Below are 23749 nucleotides of genomic sequence, written 5' to 3' on the forward strand. Positions count from 1 at the left end.
AGCGGTGTAGATAACTACTGGAACTACACACTACTTCTTTACCATGTAGCGGTGTAGATAACTACTGGAACTACACACTACTTCTTTACCATGTAGTGGTGTAGCTAACTACTGGAACTACACACTACTTCTTTTGCAAAAAATAAAGATAATACCTGCCTAATTGTCACTTGAAACAGTTTTTTGTGTTAAATAGGCTAAATTACATATTAAAAGTAACTTTAGTTAAGAAAATTATAGTGTGAAGTAATTGGGAGCTTGGTAAACTATATTTTCAGAGTAGCTTCCCCAACACTGCATATTTAGTTGTCTGTCCCCCACTCCACGTCCAATCGTATATCAAGCCCTTTAAAAATGCTCTTTCTCAGCAGTTTGTTCAGCCAAGCCATTCAGTGCAACTCAGCAGAGAGAACTATGTGGAGCCATTCCAATGCAAACCATATCTAAGTACATTAGAGCCCCACAGCCGTCTGTGTGCCAATGGGTGGAAACTGGCTCACAAAGCTGGTGACATTATTATGGCTTGTTCCCTTGGGTTGCGTTAATGTGTTATACAGCTCAAAGTGAAAATTTGTAAGGGTATAAACAAGAATGTTATTTAAAATACAAAAACATTACATTTAACAAAGTTTATACATTTATACCCCACAAAAAAATATAAAAAAATGATACCCTCCCCTTCTAAATATTGTATTCTGTGTTGAGCATTTCTACTGTATACCATCTCTCCACAACACAGAAAAGCCCCAAAAAGAAAATGTATGTATTCTCTGTCATTTCCACCTGGTGGCCTGTTTAACCAACTAACACTTAAACCCATGTTTTCCCTAGTGGCCAATGGCCAATAAAGTTGTTTGTCTTGTGTGCGACATGCCTGGAAACATACTCCGTTTACATTGTTTGGTGCATTATCCACCACTTCCTCCTCAGGATGTTTGATGTTGGAGGTCAGAGGTCAGAGAGGAAGAAGTGGATCCACTGCTTCGAGGGTGTCACTGCCATCATCTTCTGTGTGGCGCTCAGCGACTATGACCTGGTGCTGGCTGAGGATGAGGAGATGGTGAGTTCCTGTCCAACCATGGACATTAAATAAGTGTACATGTACAGTACCAGTCAAAAGTTTGGAAACACCTACTCATTCAAGGGTTTCTTTATTTTTACTATTTTCTACATTGTAGAATACCAGTGAAGACATCAAAACTATGGAATCATGTAGTAACCAAAAAAGTGTTAAACAAATCTAAATATATTTTAGATACTTCAATGTAGCCACCCTTTGCCTTGATGACAGCTTTGTACGCTCTTGGCATTCTCTCAACCAGCTTCACTTGGAATGATTTTCCAACAGTCTTTAAGGAGTTCCCACATATGCTGAGCATATGTGTTGGCTGCTTTTCCTTCACTCTGCGGTCCAACTCATCCCAAACCATCTCAATTGGGTTGAGGTCGGGTGATCTGATGCAGCATTCCATCACTCTCCTTCTTAGTCAAATAGCCCAGCTTGGAGGTGTTGGGTCATTGTCCTGTTGAAAAACAAATGATAGTCCCACTAAGCCCAAACCAGATGGGATGGCGTATCGCTGCAGAATGCTCTGGAAGCCATGCTGGTTAAGTGTGCCTTGAATTCTAAATAAATCACTGACAGTGTCACCAGAAAAGCACCAGCACACATCACATCTCTTCCTCAATGCTTCACGGTGGAAACCACACATGCGGAGATCATCCGTTCACCTACTCTACGTCTCACAAAGACACGGCGGTTGGAACCAAACATTTCAAATTTGGACTCATCAGACCAAAGGACAGATTTCTACCGGTCTAATGTCCATTGCTCGTGTCTCTTGGCCCAAGCAAGTGTCTTCTTATTGGTGTCCTTTAGTAGTGGTTTCTTTGCAGCAATTTGACCATGAAGGCCTGATTTCACACAGTCTCCTTTGAACAGTTGATGTTGAGATGTCTGTTACTTGAACTCTGTGAAGCATTTATTTGGACTGCAATTTCTGAGGCTGATAACTCTAATGAACTTATCCTCTGCAGCAGAGCTAACTCTGGGTCTTCCTTTCCTGTGGCAGTTTCATCATAGCGTTTTGATGGTTTTTGCGACTGCACTTAAAGAAACTTTCGAAGTTCTTGAACTTTTACGGATTGACTGACCTTTATGTCTTAAAATAAAGATGGTCTATCGTTTCTCTTTGCTTATTTTAGCTGTTCTTGCCACCACCCCTACCTTGTCACAACACAACTGATTGGCTCAAACACATTAAGAAGGAAAGAAAATCCACAAATTAACTTTTAACAAGCCACACCTGTTAATTGAAATGCATTCCAGGTGAATACCCCATGAAGCTGGTTGAGAGAATGCCAAGAATGTGCAAAGCAACAAAAAAAAAAAAAGAATGTGCAAAGCTATCAAAGCAAAGGGTGCCTACTTTGAAGAATATCAAATATAAAATATGTTTTGATTTGTTTAACACTGTTTTGGTTACTACGTGATTCCATATGTGTTATTTCATAGTTTTGATGTCTTCGCTATTATTTTATAAAGAAAACTCTGGAATGTGTAGGTGTGTCCAAACATTTGACTGGTACTGTATATCTGTATGAAACCAGCCACGTCCTGAACAAACAATCGTTACCAATATAATATTTACGTTGAACATGCATTTTAGTGCTGGACTAAGTTTCATTCTGGGTCTGTGAAACTGTCTCTACGAGTCCAAACATGTTTCTGAGTATATCTCGATAGTCTGAGGCTTTCTCTCCTCAACTCCTTTCCTTCATCTGCACTGATCTGAAAACATAGGATAAAGCTATATGGTGGACGTCCTAGCAGGCGTTTGCTTTCACCTGTCCCGTTTTTCCACATCAGTGCAGATGAAGGCCTGTAGCTCGAATCCCCACAAAAAGCCTTGTCCAATGTTTCTGTTTTCTCTCCCCAGAACCGGATGCATGAGAGCATGAAGCTGTTTGACTCCATCTGCAACAACAAGTGGTTCACAGACACCTCCATCATCCTCTTCCTTAACAAGAAAGACCTGTTCGAGGAGAAGATCAAAAAGAGTCCTCTAACTATCTGTTACCCAGAATACGCAGGTACAGTAACAAAGCCAACCAGCCATGATAGACTGTCTATTGAATGATAGGTGATAAATGTGTGACTTATCACTGGAGTTGTCTGTACATTTTCTATGATTTCTTTGTCATTTGCACAACTGAACAAATATAATTGAATGTCTCCATGAGTGGAAAGAGGATCTCATATAAACATATAGCGCTGGTAATATAGTGTAGTTACTGAACCTATGCAGATGGTATGTTCCACAGCATCAGTGGTGTGACAGGAGACGTTCAACAGACATTAGTCACTTCTACCTTTTAAAGAGACCAACGAGAACAAAACAAATAGCGGAAAGCCAGGAGGCAGGACATAGTGTTTCTCTATCACCTGTTCCTCCATAACACCACAGGGAGGATATCCCATTTCAACAAAATTCCCATGTGGTCACTTCCTGTGTAATTGTGTTGTCTATACTGGGGAGTATAACACATGTTGATCTTTTGTTTCATGGTTGGTTTATTATTTTATTTTGTATGGATGACATATGCTTGTTGTAAACAGTTGAAGTCGGAACTTCACAAACACCTTAGCCAAATTCCTGACATTTAATCCTAGTAAAAAATCCCTGTTTTAGGTCAGTTAGGATCACCACTTTATTTTAAGAATGTGAAATGTCAGAATACATGGTAGAGTGATTTTATTTTAGCTTTTATTTATTTCATCACATTCCCAGTGGGTCAGAAGTTTACATACACTCAATTAGTATTTGGTAGCATTGCCTTTAAATTGTTTAACTTGGGTCAAATGTTTCGGTATCCTTCAATAAGCTTCCCACAATAAGTTGGGTGAATTTTGGCCCATTCCTCCTGACAGAGCTGGTGCAACTGAGTCTGGTTTTAGGCCTCCTTGCTCACACATGCTTTTTCAGTTCTGCCAACACATTTTCTATAGGATTGAGGTCAGGGCTTGGTAATGGCCACTCCAATACCTTGACTTTGTTGTCCTTAAGCCATTTTGCCACAACTTTGGGAAGTATGCTTGGGGTCATTGTCCATTTGGAAGACCCATTTGCGACCAAGCTTTAACTTCCTGACTGATGTCTTGAGATGTTGCTTCAATATATCCACATCATTTTCCGACCTCATGATGCCATTTTGTGAAGTGCACCAGTCCCTCCTGCAGCAAAGCACCCCCACAACATGATGCTACCACACCCATGTTTCACGGTTGGGATGGTGTTCTTCGGCTTGCAAGCCTCCCCCTTTTTACTCCAAACATAATGATGGTCATTATGGCCAAAAAGTAATATTTTTGTTTCATCAGACCAGAGGACATTTCTCCAAAAAGTACGATCTTTGTCCCCATGTGCAGTTGCAAACCGTCGTCTGGCTTTTTTATGGCGGTTTTGGAGCAGTTGCTTCTTCCTTGCTGAGCAGCCTTTCAGGTTATGTCAATATAGGGCTCGTTTTACTGTGGATATAGATACTATTTGTACCTGTATCCTCCAGCATCTTCACAAGGTCCTTTGCTGTTGTTCTGGGAGTGATTTGCACTTTTCGCACCCAAGTACGTTTATCTCTAGGAGACAGAACGTATGACGGCTGCGTGGTCCCATGGTATTTATACTTGCGTACTATTGTTTGTACAGATGAATGTGTTACCTTCAGGCGTTTGGAAATTGCTCCCAAGGACGAACCAGACTTGTGGAGGTTTCTGAAGTCTTGGCTGAAAGACCCATTTGCGTCCAAGCTTTAACTTCCTGATTGATGTCTTGAGATGTTGCTTCAATATATCCACATCATTTCCATCCTCATGATGCCATCTATTTTGTGAAGTGCACCAGTCCCTCCTGCAGCAAAGCACCCCCACAACATGATGCTTCCACCCCCGTGCTTCACGGATGGGATGGTGTTCTTCGGCTTGCAAGCCTCCCCCTTTTTCCTCCAAACATAACTTTTCGCACTAAAGTACATTTATCTCTAGAAGACATAATGCGTCTCCTTCCTGAGCGGCATGACGGCGGCATGGTCCCATGGTGTTTATACTTGCATACTATTGTTTGTACAGATGAACGTGGTACCTTTAGGCATTTGGAAATTTCTCCCAAGGATGAACCAGACTTGTGGATGTCTACAATTTTTTTTCTGAAGTCTTGGCTGATTTCTTTTGATTCTCCCATGATGTCAAGCAAAGAGGCACTGAGTTTGAATGTATGCCTTGAAATACATCCACAGATACACCGCCAATTGACTCAAATGATGTCAATTAGCCTTTCAGAAGCTTCTAAAGCCATGAAATAATTTTCTGGAATTTTCCAAGCTGTGTAAAGACACATTATGTAAATGTCTGACCCACTGGAATTCTCATACAGTGAAATAATCCGTCTGTAAGCAATTGTTGGAAAGAATCCTTGTGTCATGCACAAAGTAGATGTCCTATCCGACTTGCCAAAACTATAGTTTGTTAACAAGAAATTTGTGGAGTGGTTGAAACACTTCGGTTGGAGTCATTAAAACTAGTTTATGTAAACTTCCGACTTCAACTGTATGTACTGTCCTTACTATGGGATGAATTCTAACTTGCTCTTCAATTCTCACTTAGTCTCCTATTGACATCAATTCATGACATAGTGAGAATGACTGAAGTAGAGGTTGGGATTCCCCCCTTATGAGGAACACCATTACAAATGTGGGGGTTTTCTTCTTGTCTTTTGGCCAGGCTCCAACACATACGAGGAAGCTGCGGCCTACATCCAGTGTCAGTTTGAGGACCTGAACAAGAGGAAGGACACCAAGGAGATCTACACCCACTTCACCTGCGCCACCGACACCAAGAACGTGCAGTTTGTCTTCGACGCCGTCACTGACGTCATCATCAAGAACAACCTGAAGGACTGTGGACTCTTCTAAGACCTGGATTTGATCGATGGAAGTTTTCTGGTGAGCCCACTTTTTTTCATTTTTTTCATCAGTCTTTCACTCTGTCTCTCCATTCTCATCGCTTCTCCTTGTGCAACATAGCCCTGCCCACGCAATGCGGACTTGTGAACTTGTGTCTATGTGTAGAGTGCTGGGGGATCAATGTTGGTGCTACATGGTTGAGGGCACATGTCTGACTGGTGGCTGCCATGAGTGCTCACAGTGCCAGTGTTGAGGACTTACAAACATACCATATGCTCACTCCACAGCAAGCTTGAAATGTCGCAGCCACCAGTTCGGTAGCTCAAATGGTTGGTACGTTGTCAATGTGGGAGGTCACGTGTGTTGCGAAGAGGATCACTGGTTCAAGCTGGTTCTTTATTCGGGAGTCTAATTAAATGTTCTGCTCTATTAATATGTTTGGGGGGTGATCATGGCATGGTCAAACAATATTTTCAGGATATTTGAATGGAACGGCCTTTTGTACTGCCAAGCATATAATACGATCTAATGGTGTCTCTTTCTCTATTTCTCTCTCTAGGCGGTGAAAAGACAGCATAATGTGCATTTTCGGGGAGAAGATCAGGAGAATCTGAGTGGGGAGAATCAATTATGGACCATTGCTGTACTATATTCCACTTTTAATGGATTTATTTATGTTTTTGTCTTAACATTTTGAATTTGCATTTAAACATTTGTGTTTGATGTTTATCATTGTAAAATCATTTTCACACTTATTTTATGGAAGAAGAAGCTTGTTTTATTTAGTTTGTTCCTTTTTTATGCCCTCTGGAAAAGGAAGCTTGGCTTTTGGTGGAAATACTCCTTTTCTCCCTCCCCAATTGTTAGGGGAAAAGGATTTGATTTGAGCTCAGTTTGTTGATACTGTGCCTTTGCATGTCCTTTTCTCTGCGGTCACTGACCAAAATGCTAGTTTTTTTGCCTGCTAAAATTGTTGCAACATAAAAGGTGAAACGTTTCCTGAGGGATATTAACAATCTTTTGTGCACATTCCCAACCAATTTAGTGGCGGAATTTCCCGTGGTCCAAAGGTGTGTGTGTGTGTGTGTGTCTCTCGATGGTGACCAACACAGCCCCGCCCACAGGCTGTCCCATACTGACAAAGGGATGTGGTTTTTAACAGTACACCAAATCCAATGTGTATCCAATATGAACCCTAGCTAGGTCAAGAAGCTTACGTTATGCTGTGGAATTAAAGAACAGCTAAACCGGAGTCATATTTTACTGTATATTTTAAGATTTATTTAAGGAGATTTCGGGGACTTGGTCTCTGCGATCACTGCAGAATCACAATTGTAAAGCAAAGTAAAAATGGATGGGGAACAAACACATGGTTATGGTCTGTAACCAGCCACAGCTGTTTGTGGGTTCTCCAACAGACGGGGAGCCTTTGTACACTCATTCCCTTATTTTGCTAATAAAACCCTTTACAAACCATTCAGTAAACCTGGCGTCTTCAGTGCTCTCCTGAGTTAGTTGGTGAAAAGGGGGAGGGAGTCAACTTTTACTGCAGGTGAGTTTGAGAATTTCCTCTCGTCACCCTCATCTATTCATCCTTATGTCATGTAGTCACCCTCATCTATTCATCCTTATGTCATGTAGTCACCCTTATCTATTCATCCTTATGTCATGTAGTCACCCTCATCTATTCATCCTTATGTCATGTAGTCACCCTCATCTATTCATCCTTATGTCATGTAGTCACCCTCATCTATTCATCCTTATGTCATGTAGTCACCCTCATCTATTCATCCTTATGTCATGTAGTCACCCTCATCTATTCATCCTTATGTCATGTAGTCACCCTCATCTATTCATCCTTATGTCATGTAGTCACCCTCATCTATTCATCCTTATATAGTCATCATTTTTATGTTTTACCATCCTGTTTCTTTATGCCATGTTGATGTCACACTGATGTCACATGCTTACTGGCTGCCATGCCCAGCTTGCTGGGGGAAACCCCAAAATGTATCCTTCTGTTTAACTTTTGTTTTACTTCACACGGTGTGACACACTTCACTGTGAAATAGTTGTATAATGGGAGTGATTTTCCCACCATGCTAATTCCCAGTGTCTTTGTTCCTTAATTTGTTTTACTTTAACGTAGCGTTACATTTTTGAAATTCAAGTGTTTCTTGAGTGTTTGGCACAAACGCATACAAAACACATCAGATCATAGTGTGTGTGATCAATGAAACTGGCAAACTGGAGACAATTCTCCTTGTCTCTAGATTATTCTCCTCCGGTGGCATTTCCCTGTTTGTTTGAATATACAGCTGTCTGGAGTGTGGCACTGCTGTTGGGTGTTGAATGATTGTCATTGGGTTGTGGGTGACTTGAGGAGAGGCAGAGTCTGGTCAGTGGCCATGGTGACATGTTTGGTCATAATGACATAAAAAAAATCACTATTCCATTATCTCTAATCTCTCATCTCATTAGCCAGATTACCCTGCAGAACTATTGTTGGTTTGGGTTTTTGGGGGAAGTGAAACGCTTTCATGCAGTTGACAGGTTCTTTATAACCTTTCATGTAGTTGACAGGTTCTTTATAACCTTTCATGTAGTTGACAGGTTCTTTATAACCTTTCATGTAGTTGACAGGTTCTTTATAACCTTTCATGTAGTTGACAGGTTCTTTATAACCTTTCATGCAGTTGACAGGTTCTTTATAACCTTTCATGCAGTTGACAGGTTCTTTATAACCTTTCATGCAGTTGACAGGTTCTTTATAACCTTTCATGCAGTTGACAGGTTCTTTATAACCTTTCATGCAGTTGACAGGTTCTTTATAACCTTTCATGCAGTTGACAGGTTCTTTATAACCTTTCATGCAGTTGACAGGTTCTTTATAACCTTTCATGCAGTTGACAGGTTCTTTATAACCTTTCATGCAGTTGACAGGTTCTTTATAACCTTTCATGCAGTTGACAGGTTCTTTATAACCTTTCATGCAGTTGACAGGTTCTTTATAACCTTTCATGCAGTTGACAGGTTCTTTATAACCTTACAACTCAGAACAGCCTGTCATGAGAGACAAGGTTTTCTATGGTGAATCTCCTCAGTAAACTCCCACTGGGGACACACTGGTGGAATCAATGTTTCCAACGTCATTTCAATGAAGTTACGTTGAACCAACATGGAATAGACATTGAATTGACGTGTGTGAGACCCCTATTCAGTTCCCATATCGTGTGAGCTTGTTCAGATTATCTGATACATATTTGTATTGGTCATAGATGTTATCCCAGATATACTGTTTGCAATGTAAATGAGTTGGCACTTTCCATAGGCATAGACCACTACTGTCCACTTCTGTGGCACACTCTTGTGAGTTCCCATACCCAAGTCAGATCTGGGCCACCTCACCTCAGATCTGGCCAGGTATTGAACTGGCACAGATGACCCTTAGCAGCCACACAACCCTTCAACACTGTGGAGCGTTCACTACTTCTTCTGTCCTTCCATCCCTGGCCAGATTGTCTTCCACCTGGGGATCTCCATTCTCTAAGAACTTTCTAAGGACTGGGTTGGGCACCATATTTTGCATAATGTGTGCACATGATTGACACGCTGATTTGCATCTATAGATGTGTGCACATCCCTGTGGCAGCGTGTCTGTGCAGGGAAGCTACATTTGCATAGTTTAGCTGTCATTACAATATGACAGAGAAGGAGGGAGAGACAGATGTGTGACGGACGGATGGAGGGAGGGAGGAAGATGTATTTATGTGAAGCGGGGCTCAGGGATTTGGCTCCCATGGGCGCCACGGTTGGGGGAGGTATATTTTTAGCACCCCGAAAATATGAGAACAAAAAAAACTCTGAGAGCATGGGTGGCGGGCTGCGGCAGTGTGAAATACTGACAAACAATAGTGACACTGTTAATGAATGGTTAACGCTGAAGAACAGAGGGAGGTTGTGGTGTGTGAGAACAATGGACACATTATTCCTGTGCTGCCTGGAACTGTACAGCGTTGACTCTTTGTTTACTGTGTCTGGTATCTCTGTATGAAGCAGCCGGCCGTTGGAGGGAGAAGACAGGCTTATCGGTGGGATCTGGGCCTGGTGGTGGCTGTGTTGGACCGGCCACATAGTTAAACTAGCCACACTTTGTCTGTCTGGCTGCCACCTCCAAGTCATCATGGGGTGCTGTATTCACTCGCACGTACGCACATACACACAATCTGCAATGTTTCCTTTCAGTCCACCGGTGTAGACTCTTTCCTTCATGGAAGGACTCAACCCCCCCCCCCCCCCCCACACACACACACACACACACTTTGTTTGTATTATAACCCCAGGGAGCACCAACACAAACTTCTGTATGCAATAAGGGGCACAGCTGATTGGAGACTATAGTCAGTGCACAGCATCAGTGTCGGTATTAGCAATTCTATACGATACACCACTGAAGCTGTGACATGAGAAGGAGAAATTGATCAATGTCACTTTCCAACGCCTGGAAACTGTCCACAGCTGACCAACCCTGGTCTTACCAGTTCTCCTGTTATTACCAATCAGAGGACCTGTTGATATTGTGTATGGATGTTCTCTTTTTCTGTGTGCGTGTGTGAGACAATGTTTCCCTGAAGGAGTTTTGTTTTTCAACAGATGTGGCATAGTTAGCGTGAAAGTCAATAAATTAGCCATGTCAGCAAAATAAATGTTGATTGGGAAGTTAGTCTAGCCAGCTATCTAATTTTGTAGTAATCATGGCCGATTACCATCCAGGCATGCAGGGCACGTGCCCAGGGGCCCTGACCTCCAGATTTTGTTAGTCACTCTCATTCGGATATCAACAACATGGCATTAGTCATGGCATAATGTGTAGAATTGCAGTGAATTAGCTTTAAAACTGAAAGCATTTCTCCACCCCACAAAAATGATTTTGAATGAATCAATAGTTTGGTCCCCACAAGGATAGTTAAACAAATGTTTGTGTGATCTCAATCTACTACTGTATTTGTGTGTAACTATACGCCTGTGGTTACGCTCCTTGCTTCTATCTTTTTCTCCCCAGCCCCCCCCCCCCCCCCCCCCCCCCCACAACACGTTACCTGATCTTTGTTGCTCTTGTTCAGTCCCCGTGACTCGCTTTCATCTTCGTCCTCTCCCCGTGATGTCATCGGCGCTGGGCTCCATGGCAACAGGCAGAGATATTCCTTTAGACAGGCATTACCTTCAGCTCAGTGGAGAACAGACGTGTTATAAATAGCTCCTGATGTTTCTATGTGTTAGACAATGATGGGATGTAAAACGCCATCTTTCATCACCAAGCTGTTTTCTGCCAATGGAACATTGGGTCTTTGTGACGAGGCGTCCATGTGACTCTACGGGGCCAATTGAAGAATGACGCCGACCCAAGATTTAGTTCAAAAAATATATATATAATAATATTATCAATGCCAACACGTCTCCTCAAGTAGAGTGCATGCATTGAGCCAAGAAAAGTGCTTCACGTAATCGTCACAACTGCATTGAGCAATGTTATCATTTCCAGCTTTTTAATTCTGCTTTTCTTTTCCAGTTCTTTTTATAGTTCTGTCATTCATTCTTTCCTGTCCTTGACTGCTCTGTCATAATGCTTAATTTAGTTTGACACAGACACACCAACAGATTCACTGATCACTTCTCCACTGCAGTGTGCCTAAATATAGTAACAAGTGTGTACTACACTATGCCGCCACCACCACCCACATCAAATCCATAGCACAACGTGTGGGGGGGGGGGGGGGGGGGGTGGGGTGAAGAACCCATCTTCTTCACAGTCCTGGGTGCAGGGAGAACCCAGGGATCCAGATGTGTTAGGAACAGTTACAGCTCTTACAGCTCAAACATCCCATCCACTCCTTTCTGCAGCCTGAACAAGGCACAGAGAGTTAGCTCTCTCTGTGCCTTGATGTGAAATGCCTGGGATTAAACAGCCTTTGCAGACTCTTAACATTCCTGTGTGCCCACTGCCTGGGTCCAGTCACATGAGCTGGCTGGGGTAGGGTGGTGGTCATGGAGGGTTGAAGGGTTACCCACTTCCGGACAGGAGTTTGTGCCCACGAGGCTGCTGCAAAGCCTTATGGGAGATGAAGTCCGGAGCCAGGCGGTGTAGATAGGCTTACCACTATTGCTGCTCACTGGGCCACTGCTGAAGAGTTCTCAAGCTCCCGCTGTCTTTCTTTCTGTGGGCGGGCCTCTGCTGCTTTCCTGTGAATGAATCATTCATTATGCAAAAGATTATGGCTCATATACTTGTTTTGTCCTACTTTGGGAAAATGGGGGCAATGGTGATGTCATGTATTTGTTTGTGTACTATCCTCATAGAAACCAAACTGGCCATTTTGTAACTCTCAGGCTGTAGGCTACTGGAAGCCCTTTGGACTCAGGTTTCTCCTTTCAGACAGAGGGATGGGTTGTACTCCGACCAGAGCACCTACTTCAGCCAAGCTAAGTAGCCTAATAGCCCAATGTACATATAATGTGGAATTCCTTCTCGGAACATTGATTCTGAAATTGCTTCTTCCAGTTACTAATAATGTCATGTCTTACATATCATTAAAGGTGAAGACTGTTTTTTTATCAAATCAATTCTCTGTAATTATTATTACATGATTAAACTAATCATGTATATGTATTAACTAGGAAGTCGGGGCACCATGGAAAATCTTCAGATTACAAAGATTACATTTCAGAATATAACTCTTCAGATATTTTAATATCTGATCAATTAGTCTTCTATTAATGAATTATTCTTTACCTTACGTCAGTCTCATTTCAAACGTAGTAGAATTCTTGGTTATCTGACCGAACTCAGCCTAAACCATGAATCATTCATACACCAATTGGCTTAGTCATTTATTTACTAACTAACTAAATAATAACAGAAATGCATAACAAACAGACAGTAGATATTGGTTACTAACAATGATAGGGAAGATCCCCTAGTGGGCTTAACCGATATTAATGCTTGGTATACAAAGAAAAGGGGGTGTGGACCGATAGTGGGAAAGACTAAATGGATCACTACACACAGTGGATAATTATTATAGGTCGACTGATTTATGATTGTTCAACGCCGATACCGATTTTTATTTTATTTGTAATAATGACAATAATACTGAATGAACACTTATTTTAACTTAATATAATACATCAATAAAATCAATTTAGCCTGAAATAAATAATGAAACATGTTCAATTTGGTTTAAATAATGCAAAAACAAAGTGTTGGAGAAGAAAGTGAACGTGCAATATGTGCCATGTAAGAAAGCTAACGTTTAAGTTCCTTGCTCAGAATATGAGAACATATGAAAGCTGGTGGTTCCTTTTAACAGGAGTCTTCAATATTCCCAGGTAAGAAGTTTTAGGTTGTAGTTGTTATTATAGGAATTATAGGACTATTTCTCTCTATATCATTTGTATTTAATATACCTTTGACTGTTGGATGTTCTTATAGGCACTTTTGGTATTGCCAGTGTAACAGTATAGCTTCCGTTCCTCTCCTCGCCACTACCTGGGCTCGAACCAGGAACACACCGACAACAGCCACCCTCGAAGCATCGTTACCCATCGCTCCACAAAAGCCGCGGCCCTTGCAGAGCAAAGGGAAGAACTACTTCAAGGTCTCAGAGCGAGTGACGTCAACGATTGAAATGCTATTAGCGCGCACCCTGCTAACTAGCTAGCCATTTCACATCGGTTACACCAGCCTAATCTCGGGAGTTGATAGGCTTGAAGTCATAAACAGCTCAATGCTTGAAGCACAGCAAAGAGCTACTGGCAAACGCACGAAAGTGCTGTTTGAATTAATGCTTACAAGCCTGCTGCTGCCTACCATCGCTCAGTCAGACTGCTCTATCAAATCATAGACTTAATTATAACATAATAACACACAGAAATACGAGCCTTTGGTCATTAATATGGTCAAATCCGAAAACGATCATTTCGAAAACAAAACGTTTATTCTTTAAGTGAAATACAGAACGGTTCCGTATTTTATCTAACGGGTGGCATCCCTAGGTCTAAATATTGCAGTTACATTGTACAACCTTCAATGTTATGTCATAATTATGTACAACTCTGGCAAATTAATTACGGTCTTTGTTAGGAATAAATGGACTTCACACAGTTCGCAAAGAGCCAGGCGCCCCAAACTGCTGCATATACCCTGACTGCTTGCACGGAACGCAAGAGAAGTGACACAATTTCCCTAGTCAAAAGAAATTCATGTTAGCAGGCAATATTAACTTAATATGCAGGTTTAAAAATATATACTTGTGTATTGATTTTAAAGAAAGGCATTGATGTTTATGGTTAGTACACATTGGTGCAACGACAGTGCTTTTTTCGCGAATGCGCTTGTTAAATCATCACCCGTTTGGAGAAGTAGGCTGTGATTCGATGATAAATTAACAGGCACCGCATCGATTATATGCAACGCAGGACACGCTAGATAAACTAGTAATATCATCAACCATGTGTAGTTAACTAGTGATTATGTTAAGATTGATTGTTGTTTTAAAAGATGTTTAATGCTAGCTAGCAACTTACCTTGGCTTCTTGCTGCCCTCACGTAACAGGTAGTCAGCCTGCCAATCAGGCTCCTCGTGGAGTGCAATGTAAGGCAGGTGGTTAGAGCGTTGGACTAGTAACCGGAAGGTTGCAAAAACGAATCCCCGAGCTGACAAGGTAAAAATCTGACGTTCTGCCCCTGAACAAGGCACCGTTCCTAGGCCGTCATTGAAAATATGAATGTGTTCTTAACTGACTTGCCTAGTTAAATAAAGGTGTAAAAAAAATGTTTTTAAATCTGCCACAATCGGTGTCCAAAAATACCGATTACCGATTGTTATGAAAACTTGAAATCGGCCCTAATTTAATCGGCCATTCCGATTAATCGGTCGACCTCTAATAATTATATTAATTGAAATGTTAATCCTTTGCACATGAACGCTCGCTCATTCAGGAATAACTACAATCAATATATTTATGCCCATATGTCGTTGTCTTCTCTGTTGGAATTTTCGGTCCGTCTGCTGTAGAGTCAGTTCATCAGAGTCTCTGGTTACTTCCCCAGAAGTCACAATGTCTTTCATGGTTGTAGATCTATTGGCGGCTCCTGATATTGTCTGTTGTAATAATAACGTCAGGCGTTGTTCTTAGAATAGATGTTTTGGCTGTTGTTGGTATTCCATCCTTGCAACCTTAGCTTACACCGGAGTTTGCGTGGTCTGATGTGAATTTCCTCAGGAGTGGGTTTTATTCGTAACAATGGAAAAGGGCGGTTCCATGACGGCAGATCATGTCTGCGCTCACGGGGCGTGGCCGTTGAGTAGTTAACCTTTACATGGAATACAATTCTCTCAAATTAAAGGTTAACATCACATCATTTCACAAATAGTTTCATCTTTACTCATTAATTTTATACAAGAATTAGATGCAACCCCCATAATTGAGAAATGTACACATTCAGAGATATAGTTGTGTGTTTCCTGCCCTCCATGAGGTTACCCTTTGTTACCTCTGTGGTCTCTCTGCATGACCAGGGGGAGAGAGTCTCCACCAGGAATGTATGACCTGAGATAACAGAACCTGGGACACGTCATGACAATAGTCATGCACCCATCAAGAAATGCACTGTTAGAACTGCCAAATCCCAATGAATAGATGATGAATTGAAAAACTCCATGGCTGTGAGGGATGAGGCAAAGGGAATAGCAAATAAGTCTGGCAAAACAGCAGATTGGCAAACATACTATAAATTGAGAAATCGCATAACTTTACAAAAATAAGAAACTAGACTATGGAACAAAGGTGAATGATAGTAAAAAGCTCTAGAGTACCTTAAATAAAATTCTAGGCAAAAAAGCTAACTAAAGCTAGCTCCATCCTTCATTGAGCAGATGGCTTGATCATAACAAAACCCTTTAATATTGCAACCACTTATTTTCTTGTTGACAAGCAAAGAAATGCTGAGCCTTCATATTCATGTATTCCACTACCAACCTCAGTAATTTACCATCCAGGTTGTAGGCACTAGGTGGTTTGTCCTTATTGATAGCAATAATGTTATCACCTCTTCCACACTAACTTTGCGGAATTTAAAACTACAGTGCTTGTCTTTCATTATTTGGTCCGTTATACATTGCGACTCCTATTTGCCACATCTTCAATTTAAGCCTAGTAGACAGAGTGCACCCTCAAGCCTGGAGGGAGGCAAAGGTCATTCCGCTGCCCAAGAATAGCAAAGTATACTTTTAATGGTTCAAACATTTGACCAATCAGCCTGTTACCGGTGCTTAGCAAGCTTGTGAAAAAATCATGTTTGACCAAATACAATGATATTCTACAGAAAAAAAATTAACAGACTTTCAGCATGCTTATAGGGAAGGGCACTCAACATGCTTGGCACTGAAACAAATGACTTATGATTGTCTGAAAGAAATGTATAAGTGGGAGCTGTTTTGTTAGACTTCGGTACTGCTTTTGATATCATTGATCATAACCTACTGCTGAAAAAACGTAGGGGTTATGGATTTCCATCCTCTGTCTCATCATGGATGAGTTGCCAATCTAATAGAGCAGTGTTTTAATTTATGGAAGCCTCAAATCAAATTGTATTTGTCACGTGCCGAATACAACAGGTGTAGAACTTATAGTGAAATGCTTACTTACAAGCACTTAACCAACAATGCAGTTTAAGAAATAGTTTAATATAGTTTCTAAATAAACGAAAGAAATCAAATCAATCAAAAAGTAACACAATAAATGTACATAACAATAACGAGGCTATATACAGGGGGTACTGGTACCGAGTCAATGTGCGGCGGTACAGGTTAGTTGAATTAATTTGTAAAGTGAATATGCATAGATAATAAACAGCGAGTAGCAGCAGTGTAAAAACAAAGGGGTGGCGGGAGGGGTCATTGTTTTCTGTTTTTACTAATAACCTTCCACTGACCTTGAATAAAGCCTGTGTGTCTATGTACGCTGACAACTCAACAGTATACACGTCAGCTACAACAGTAAAATAAATTACCAACACCTTTAACATATAGCTACAGTCAGTTTTAAAATGTGTAACTAGCAATAGTGTTGTGACTTTACTTTTATTAATCTGATGACTGTTATTTATTTAATCAACTAACTATGTTTAATTGTTACCCGATTTTAAATTAATCATGTAACATTTAACTTCTTAGGATTTGGGGCACCACGAGAGCATTTGTTTAAAGCGTTACCATCTCCTGAATTAAACTCTAAAGGTCTTTTTCTATCACATCCATAAAACAGTCAATGTATTAATCATTATCTCTTATCATATCATTCTGAACAGTCAACCTCATGCATCTGCAAAAAACCCAGCCTCACTCATGATTCAGTACTACACAAATTGGTTTAATTATTTATTTACTAACTTAATACATGAGAAATAGGTCCCTAACTGACCGACAACACAAGGCGGCTTGTTACACAGAGAATGAAGAGGTAGGGGCCTCCCGGGTGGCGCAGTGGTCTAGGGCACTGCATCGCAGTGCTAACTGCGCCAACAGAGTCTCTGGGTTCGCGCCCAGGCTCTGTCGCAGCCGGCCGCGACCGGGAGGTCCGTGGGGCGACGCACAATTGGGCTAGCGTCGTCCGGGTTAGGGTGGGTTTGGCCGGTAGGGATATCCTTGTCTCATCGCGCTCCAGCGACTCCTGTGGCGGGCCGGGCGCAGTGCGCGCTAACCAAGGGGGACAGGTACACGGTGTTTCCTCCGACACATTGGTGCGGCTGGCTTCCGGGTTGGAGGCGCGCTGTGTTAAAGAAGCAGTGCGGCTAGGTTGGGATGTGCTTCGGAGGACGCATGGCTTTCGACCTTCGTCTCTCCCGAGCCCGTACGGGAGTTGTAGCGATGAGACAAGATAGTAATTACTAGCGATTGGATACCACGAAAATTGGGGAGAAAAGGGGATAAAATAAAAAAATAAAAATAAATAAAAAAAGAGAATGAAGAGGTGGAAAAGAGACACATCATTGATTCATTTTAGAACTATTCTCACAGTAATCATATACTTTGCACACGCTACGCCGCCCGTTTGGAGTAAAAAATCATGAATGTATTTACGTGTGAATGCCTTATCTCTGTTGGAACCAGCCCTCCTTAGGAAGGGGGGTGGGTTGGCCTTTCAGCGTCACACTTGTAAGGCTCGGATTGTCCGAAAGGGTCCGGACCCGTCTCTTCTACTGTTGTTCACTCTGGACGATGCTCCTGGGAAGATAGCTAGCCAGCCATGTCAATGGTTCCCCCTGGGTGATGAGAGTAGCGTACTAAGGTGATTTGAGAAGAGTAGTAAAGTAGTAGGATGGTCCCACTTAGATTCCCTTTTCTAGATATTTGACTCATGACAGCTAATCAGCCGTACCAGCGATTGTCCGAGAGGGGAGTTTTCTCCTCTCTCCACCTCGTGTTGATAGTGTTTGCACCACTTTACACTCGTAGCTGCAGCCCGGTGATGTTCTGGTCTAGTCTGGGAGGCGAGTTTATTTCCTATACACTCCACAACAAAAAATTCATGTTCATTTCTGTTACCAATACTTTTATGCATCCTGGCCGAAGGGGATGGTTCCATCAGTCTGACTCGCTCTCTGACCTCATTCGGGGCGTGGCTACTTACTATGCACAGTTTATAGGAGATTGATTATCTTATACCTCCTAAAATAACAATACTATCTTAACAAAAACACTTTCATAATGTGTCCTATTTTATAGACAATGTTAAGGATGGAAACTTGTTAGATTAAGGGGATATACTTTCCAAGTTACAGTATTTCCTTTATAACCTTTTTTAATGACATCACAAAATAAAAACCAATATGATATTAGTTTTCTATAGATCATTTCTGACCATTCCCCATGTTCTTATGTTAGAAATATTGTTCTAGTATTCGCTTTAGAACGTGTTAGAACGACTCTGTTAACAAAGACATTCCTTTGGTTAATACTGGTAGGGAAAACCCTAGATCCCCTCTCCTTTAATTTACGACAGGGTGTGAGCTGTGGAACATGCAGCAGTTCCCTCCTCCCCTCTTCTGTGGGTGAGAGAGGGACTGGTTATTGCCATCCATTGCCGAGCTGATCTGATCCATTCAGATCCTCACAGGACAGTCATGACAATAGGCTGGTGCTAAATAGCTCAAACTAAAAACATAATATTTGGGACAAATCAAACCTAAACCTCATCTAGATCTATTATTGAATAATGTGTCCATTGAGCAAGTTGAGGAGACTAAACTGCTGGGTGTAACCCTAGATAGCAAGCTGTCATGGTCAATACGTATGGACTCAAGGGTTGCTAAAATAGGAAGAGGTCTGTCCATAAGGCGTTGCTCTGCTTTCTTGACATCTCAATCAACCAGACAGGTCCCACAGGCCCTAGTTTTGTCGCACCTAGACTACTGCCCAGTTGTGTGGCAAAGAAGGACATATGCAAATTGCAGTTGGTCCACAACAGAGCAGCACGTATGCACACGCAGGGCGAATGTCAACATGCATGTCAAAGTTGGCTCAAAGTTGAGGAGAAATTGACTGCATCACTATTGGCCTTGTGCGAGGTGTTGATTGTACAGAACTGTCTGTTCAAGCAGTTGGCACACCGTTCAGACACTCATTGGTACCACACAAGACATGCAACCAGAGGTCTCTTTACAGTCCCCAGGTCAAGAACAGAGGCTGGGAAATGCACAGTATTGAAGAGAGTCATGACTACATGGAACTCTGCCACCCCAGGCAACTCAAGCTAGCAATAAAACCAGATTCAAAAACATGACGGGTACTGTGTATTTTATTATGTAGTGATACGACTGTGATATGTGGTTGTCTCGCCTGGTTGTCTTGAGATGAATGCACTAGCTGTGGGTCACTCTGGATGGGAGCATCTGCTAAATGACTCAATTGTAATGTAAATGTAGTGCTATGTATTTTATTTGTTTGATTCCTGTTTGGACCCCAGGAAGATTAGCCACTGCCTCGGCAGCTGCTAGTTGGGGGTCCTAATAAATACTCCTACCTGAAGGCTCCTTTAAAACGGGCCTAGAGACCTTTCTCTTTAGGACGGCCTTCTGTTGATAGCTGTGCTCCTTGGTGTCCTTGTCCCGTGTAGCATCTGCTGTCTTTGCGTTGGTTACCCTGTCTAGTTGTTTCCATTTGTTTCTGTTTCGTTGACATTTTATGCACTTTGAGACTATGCTGTATAATGAAAAGAGCTTTACAAATGTAGTAAATTATTCAAAACATCCAATACTGTAAAGGAGGATAATGGAATTGCTCATGCAGCCAGATGTGTTCCAACACGTAGATCCTTAATTAATATTCATCCTCTATGCATCATGAATAGATAAAGGGCCTAATGGCTGCATGGAGCCAGAGAGAAGCCCATCTATATTGCAGAAGATAATTGGCCATTTAGAGCCACTGGAACCTGATGCCTAATTACAAAAAAGGAAAAATCATCCCAAGGCAAAGCAGAAATCAGTAGGCTACCGTTACATAACACAGAGCCAGTAATGATCAACCTCTCTGTCCAGCTCCCACGTCTATTTTAATGTCTATAGCAATTTGCTTTCATTATTCATGGCATTGCATGATTGTTTACGGGCCTCTTTGGTAGTTATTCCGGAAAGTGTTGTCTGTCAACCTGGTGTCAGAGCATTTCGTATTATTCTGTGTGTAAATCCAAGACACTGCTTTTATTAAGATATGTTACATTTCTTATGGTCTGTATTAATTTGTGGATGTCCATCATCCATTTCGTATGATATACGAATTACAATTCATATGATACTTTGTGAAATTTGCAAAAGGTACAATGTATTACGGATTTAAAAACGTATGATATGTTACAAATTTCAATTGGTTGTGGCTAACGTTAGCTAGGTGGTTAACGCTAACTTTAGCTAGGTGGTTAACACTAACTTTAGCTAGGTGGTTAACGCTAACATTAGCTAGCTGGCTAACGTTAGCTAGTCTAAGGGTTAGGGTTAAGTATATAAGTTAGGTTAAAGGGTTAGGGGAAGGGGTACCGATCATGATAAGTAGTTAAAAAGTATTAAGTTGAAAACTTGCTAAAGTTGTTGAGATTTGAACACGCAAAATTTGGGTTGCCAGACATTCACATTATACACCCGACCAACCATCCTATCTTTTAGTTTTTTCCTTAATTGTTTGTCTATGTTGGGGGGGGGGGGGGGGGTGCTACGCTTAAATATGGAGTTGTTTTAAGATGACCATACTATGGATAATTTAGCTATTTGATTTTGAATTTTAGGACCTGCTTTACGAAGCATTTACGAAGCAAAAAATCGTAACCTATTATTTAATAAAATATTAATTTTGGCCTTTACTACTAAAGGCCATAGAAACGCATTGAATAACATTCAAAAATGCCAAAAAGTAGAGTAAAAAAATGTATCATAAGAAACAAGTGTCTGTCCTAAATGTCAGGAAATGTATACAGTGTATATTTTTTGGTGGTAGGCACAAAACTACCTTAATACTTCCATTCGGTTTTTTAAACCGGTACCGGTTACCTTCAGACGAGTCCCGTGACACTTGTGAAGGTCGTAGAGCACCTCACGAGAACCTCCTCTTTCCATAGAGTGGTGATAATAGTTTTTAGGTCAAACCGTTCAGACGCTACATACATTTACTTGAGAAGACTGACCGGTTGAATTACCGCCTGGTATGGCAACTGCTCGGCATCTGACTGGAAGGCGCTACAGAGGATAGTGAGCACGGCCCAGTACATCACTGGGGCCAAGATTCCTGACCTCCAGGACCTATATACTGGGCGGTGTCAGAGAAAGGCCTAAAAAATTGTCAGACTCCAGTCACCCAAGTCATAGACTGTTCTCCCTGCTTCGTCACGGCAAGAGGTACCGGAGCGCCAAGTCTAGGACCAAAAGGCTCCTTAACAGCTTCTACCCCCAAGCCATAAGACTGCTGAACAACTAAACTAATCAAATGGCCACCCGGACTATTTACCCCCCATAGTCACTTTACAAATGACCTCGATTAACCTGTACCCCCGCACATTGACTCGGTACCGGTACCCATTGTATATAGCCTTGTAATTGTTATGTAATCATTGATTAGATTTTTTTTAAAACGTTTTGTTTATTTAATAAATATTTTATTAACTCTTTCTTGAACTGCATTGTTGGTTAAGGGCTTGTAAGTAAGCATTTCACTATACGTTCTACACCTGTTGTATTTGGCGCATGTGACAAATAGCATTTGATTTGAAGACCAATTTTCAGGATGTCTCATTGTCTGAAAAACACAGCTCTAGCTCTGCCACCTTTCCCCGCAGATACAGAAGTGCGACGCTGGAAGATGAGGTGGATTGAGACACATGCAATGCAAAACAACTACCTCAAGCTTCAACTGACTGATTTGATGGGGATTATTTTGTTATGTAACTTAGATTGATGCACCAGTGCATTGGTCGACTCTAGGGGGGTTTCAACCTTCTGTCTTATGTAACCATGCCAAACGTAACCGATCATACTAATTTGAGTGACCAGTTTTACATTTACTATGGTACGTCTAGGCTATGAGACCAGGCTGTGTCTGTAGAACTGAGCAGAGGTCGGAGGGAGTGAAAGAGAGAGGTTTGGGGTGTTATTGTAAACCATTCACTGAGTGCTCAGGGTGTCTAGCACTTAGGCTGCTGCTAATGGTGGGTTTGGGTCCTTTCCAAGATAAAACTACAGTAATCATAATGTTCTGAGTCTGATAACGAGGTGCAATGATTGCTAAATGTTTAGCCTGAAATCAGGGTTTGAGATGGATTGAAATAGATAGGCACTTTCACACTTGTTGTGAAACAGTACAGTTTTACGGTTTTAGACAGGCTTGAACAGTGGCTGTGGACTCGACAGCAAACCATCTGGTTATAGGCTATAGCACCCCCTGGAGTCAGACTACTATAGCACCACCTGGAGTCGAGAGATGGAACTTCTCACTGTATGTAATTAAGGGCACGGCTATGCTATCGTCATCAGCATGACAGCATTGATTTCTCTCAGAAAAGGATTGACCTATAAATGCTGCTGTAAACATAACAAATCAGCAGCATTATCACTGGAGCGTTCAACCAATCCCAAGAATGAAGTGCCAATAATTGAGTCATCCCCCTCAAAATATGTATTTTTTCATTTTTTTTCAAGTTATTTTTATAGTGCATTTTTATTATCTATTAATTCAGTGGACAATATGTATATTTCAAGAAAAACAGAATATATTTTGTAAACAATGAGATCTCAGACCCAACTGGTCTGTGAAGTAGTGTTGAATGGTTATTAATATCTCCTGTGTCTTTTCAATAGTTCTATAATGTGCTCTGACTAATGAGCGTGTTGATTGAGACTGCACGGCCGTCTCCTCCTATCGCAACTCGCATCAGAACTGTAAACTCTTATTAAATCCCTCTCAACCTTCTGTAACCACCTTGGAATAATTGTTTTCTGTTTGCAGAGACGCTTCCTGCTATTCAGAGCACCCATTCATGTGTTAACAGTAAGCCATCTTTCTGTCTTCATCATTTTTTGACGAGTCGGCTGTTTTTCAGTGTGAGGGTTGAAGAAAAGGGCGTGTGTGAGATTAGATTGATAACGACATCAAAGGAAGATGATGGTTCAGATCCAAGTTTAAATTCACCGTCCAAATAGGATTTCATTATAAACTTTTGTCATCCTGAACACAAAAATAACCTTCAA

At 41.5% G+C, this 23749-nt stretch overlaps 2 protein-coding genes across 2 annotated transcripts in view; one reads left to right on the forward strand and one right to left on the reverse strand.

Annotated features, from left to right (window-relative positions):
* Positions 1 to 7434, forward strand: part of LOC129838253 (guanine nucleotide-binding protein G(i) subunit alpha-1-like) — a 36760-nt gene extending 29326 nt beyond the window's left edge. Inside the window, exons 6-9 of the mRNA XM_055905073.1 lie at positions 931 to 1060; positions 2940 to 3093; positions 5777 to 5997; positions 6518 to 7434. Of these exons, the coding sequence (XP_055761048.1) occupies positions 931 to 1060; positions 2940 to 3093; positions 5777 to 5967 (475 nt within the window). The 3' untranslated portion in view covers positions 5968 to 5997; positions 6518 to 7434. The remainder of the gene's footprint in view (positions 1 to 930; positions 1061 to 2939; positions 3094 to 5776; positions 5998 to 6517) is intronic.
* A 985-nt stretch (positions 7435 to 8419) lies between these two features.
* On the reverse strand, positions 8420 to 8980 carry LOC129838378 (uncharacterized). Its single transcript, XM_055905306.1, has one exon. The coding sequence runs from the start codon at positions 8978 to 8980 to the stop codon at positions 8420 to 8422; it is 561 nt and encodes a 186-aa protein (XP_055761281.1).
* Positions 8981 to 23749: the final 14769 nt, after the last annotated feature.

The sequence above is a fragment of the Salvelinus fontinalis genome, chromosome 39 (genome assembly GCF_029448725.1).
Source record: "Salvelinus fontinalis isolate EN_2023a chromosome 39, ASM2944872v1, whole genome shotgun sequence".
Taxonomy (NCBI): domain Eukaryota; kingdom Metazoa; phylum Chordata; class Actinopteri; order Salmoniformes; family Salmonidae; genus Salvelinus; species Salvelinus fontinalis.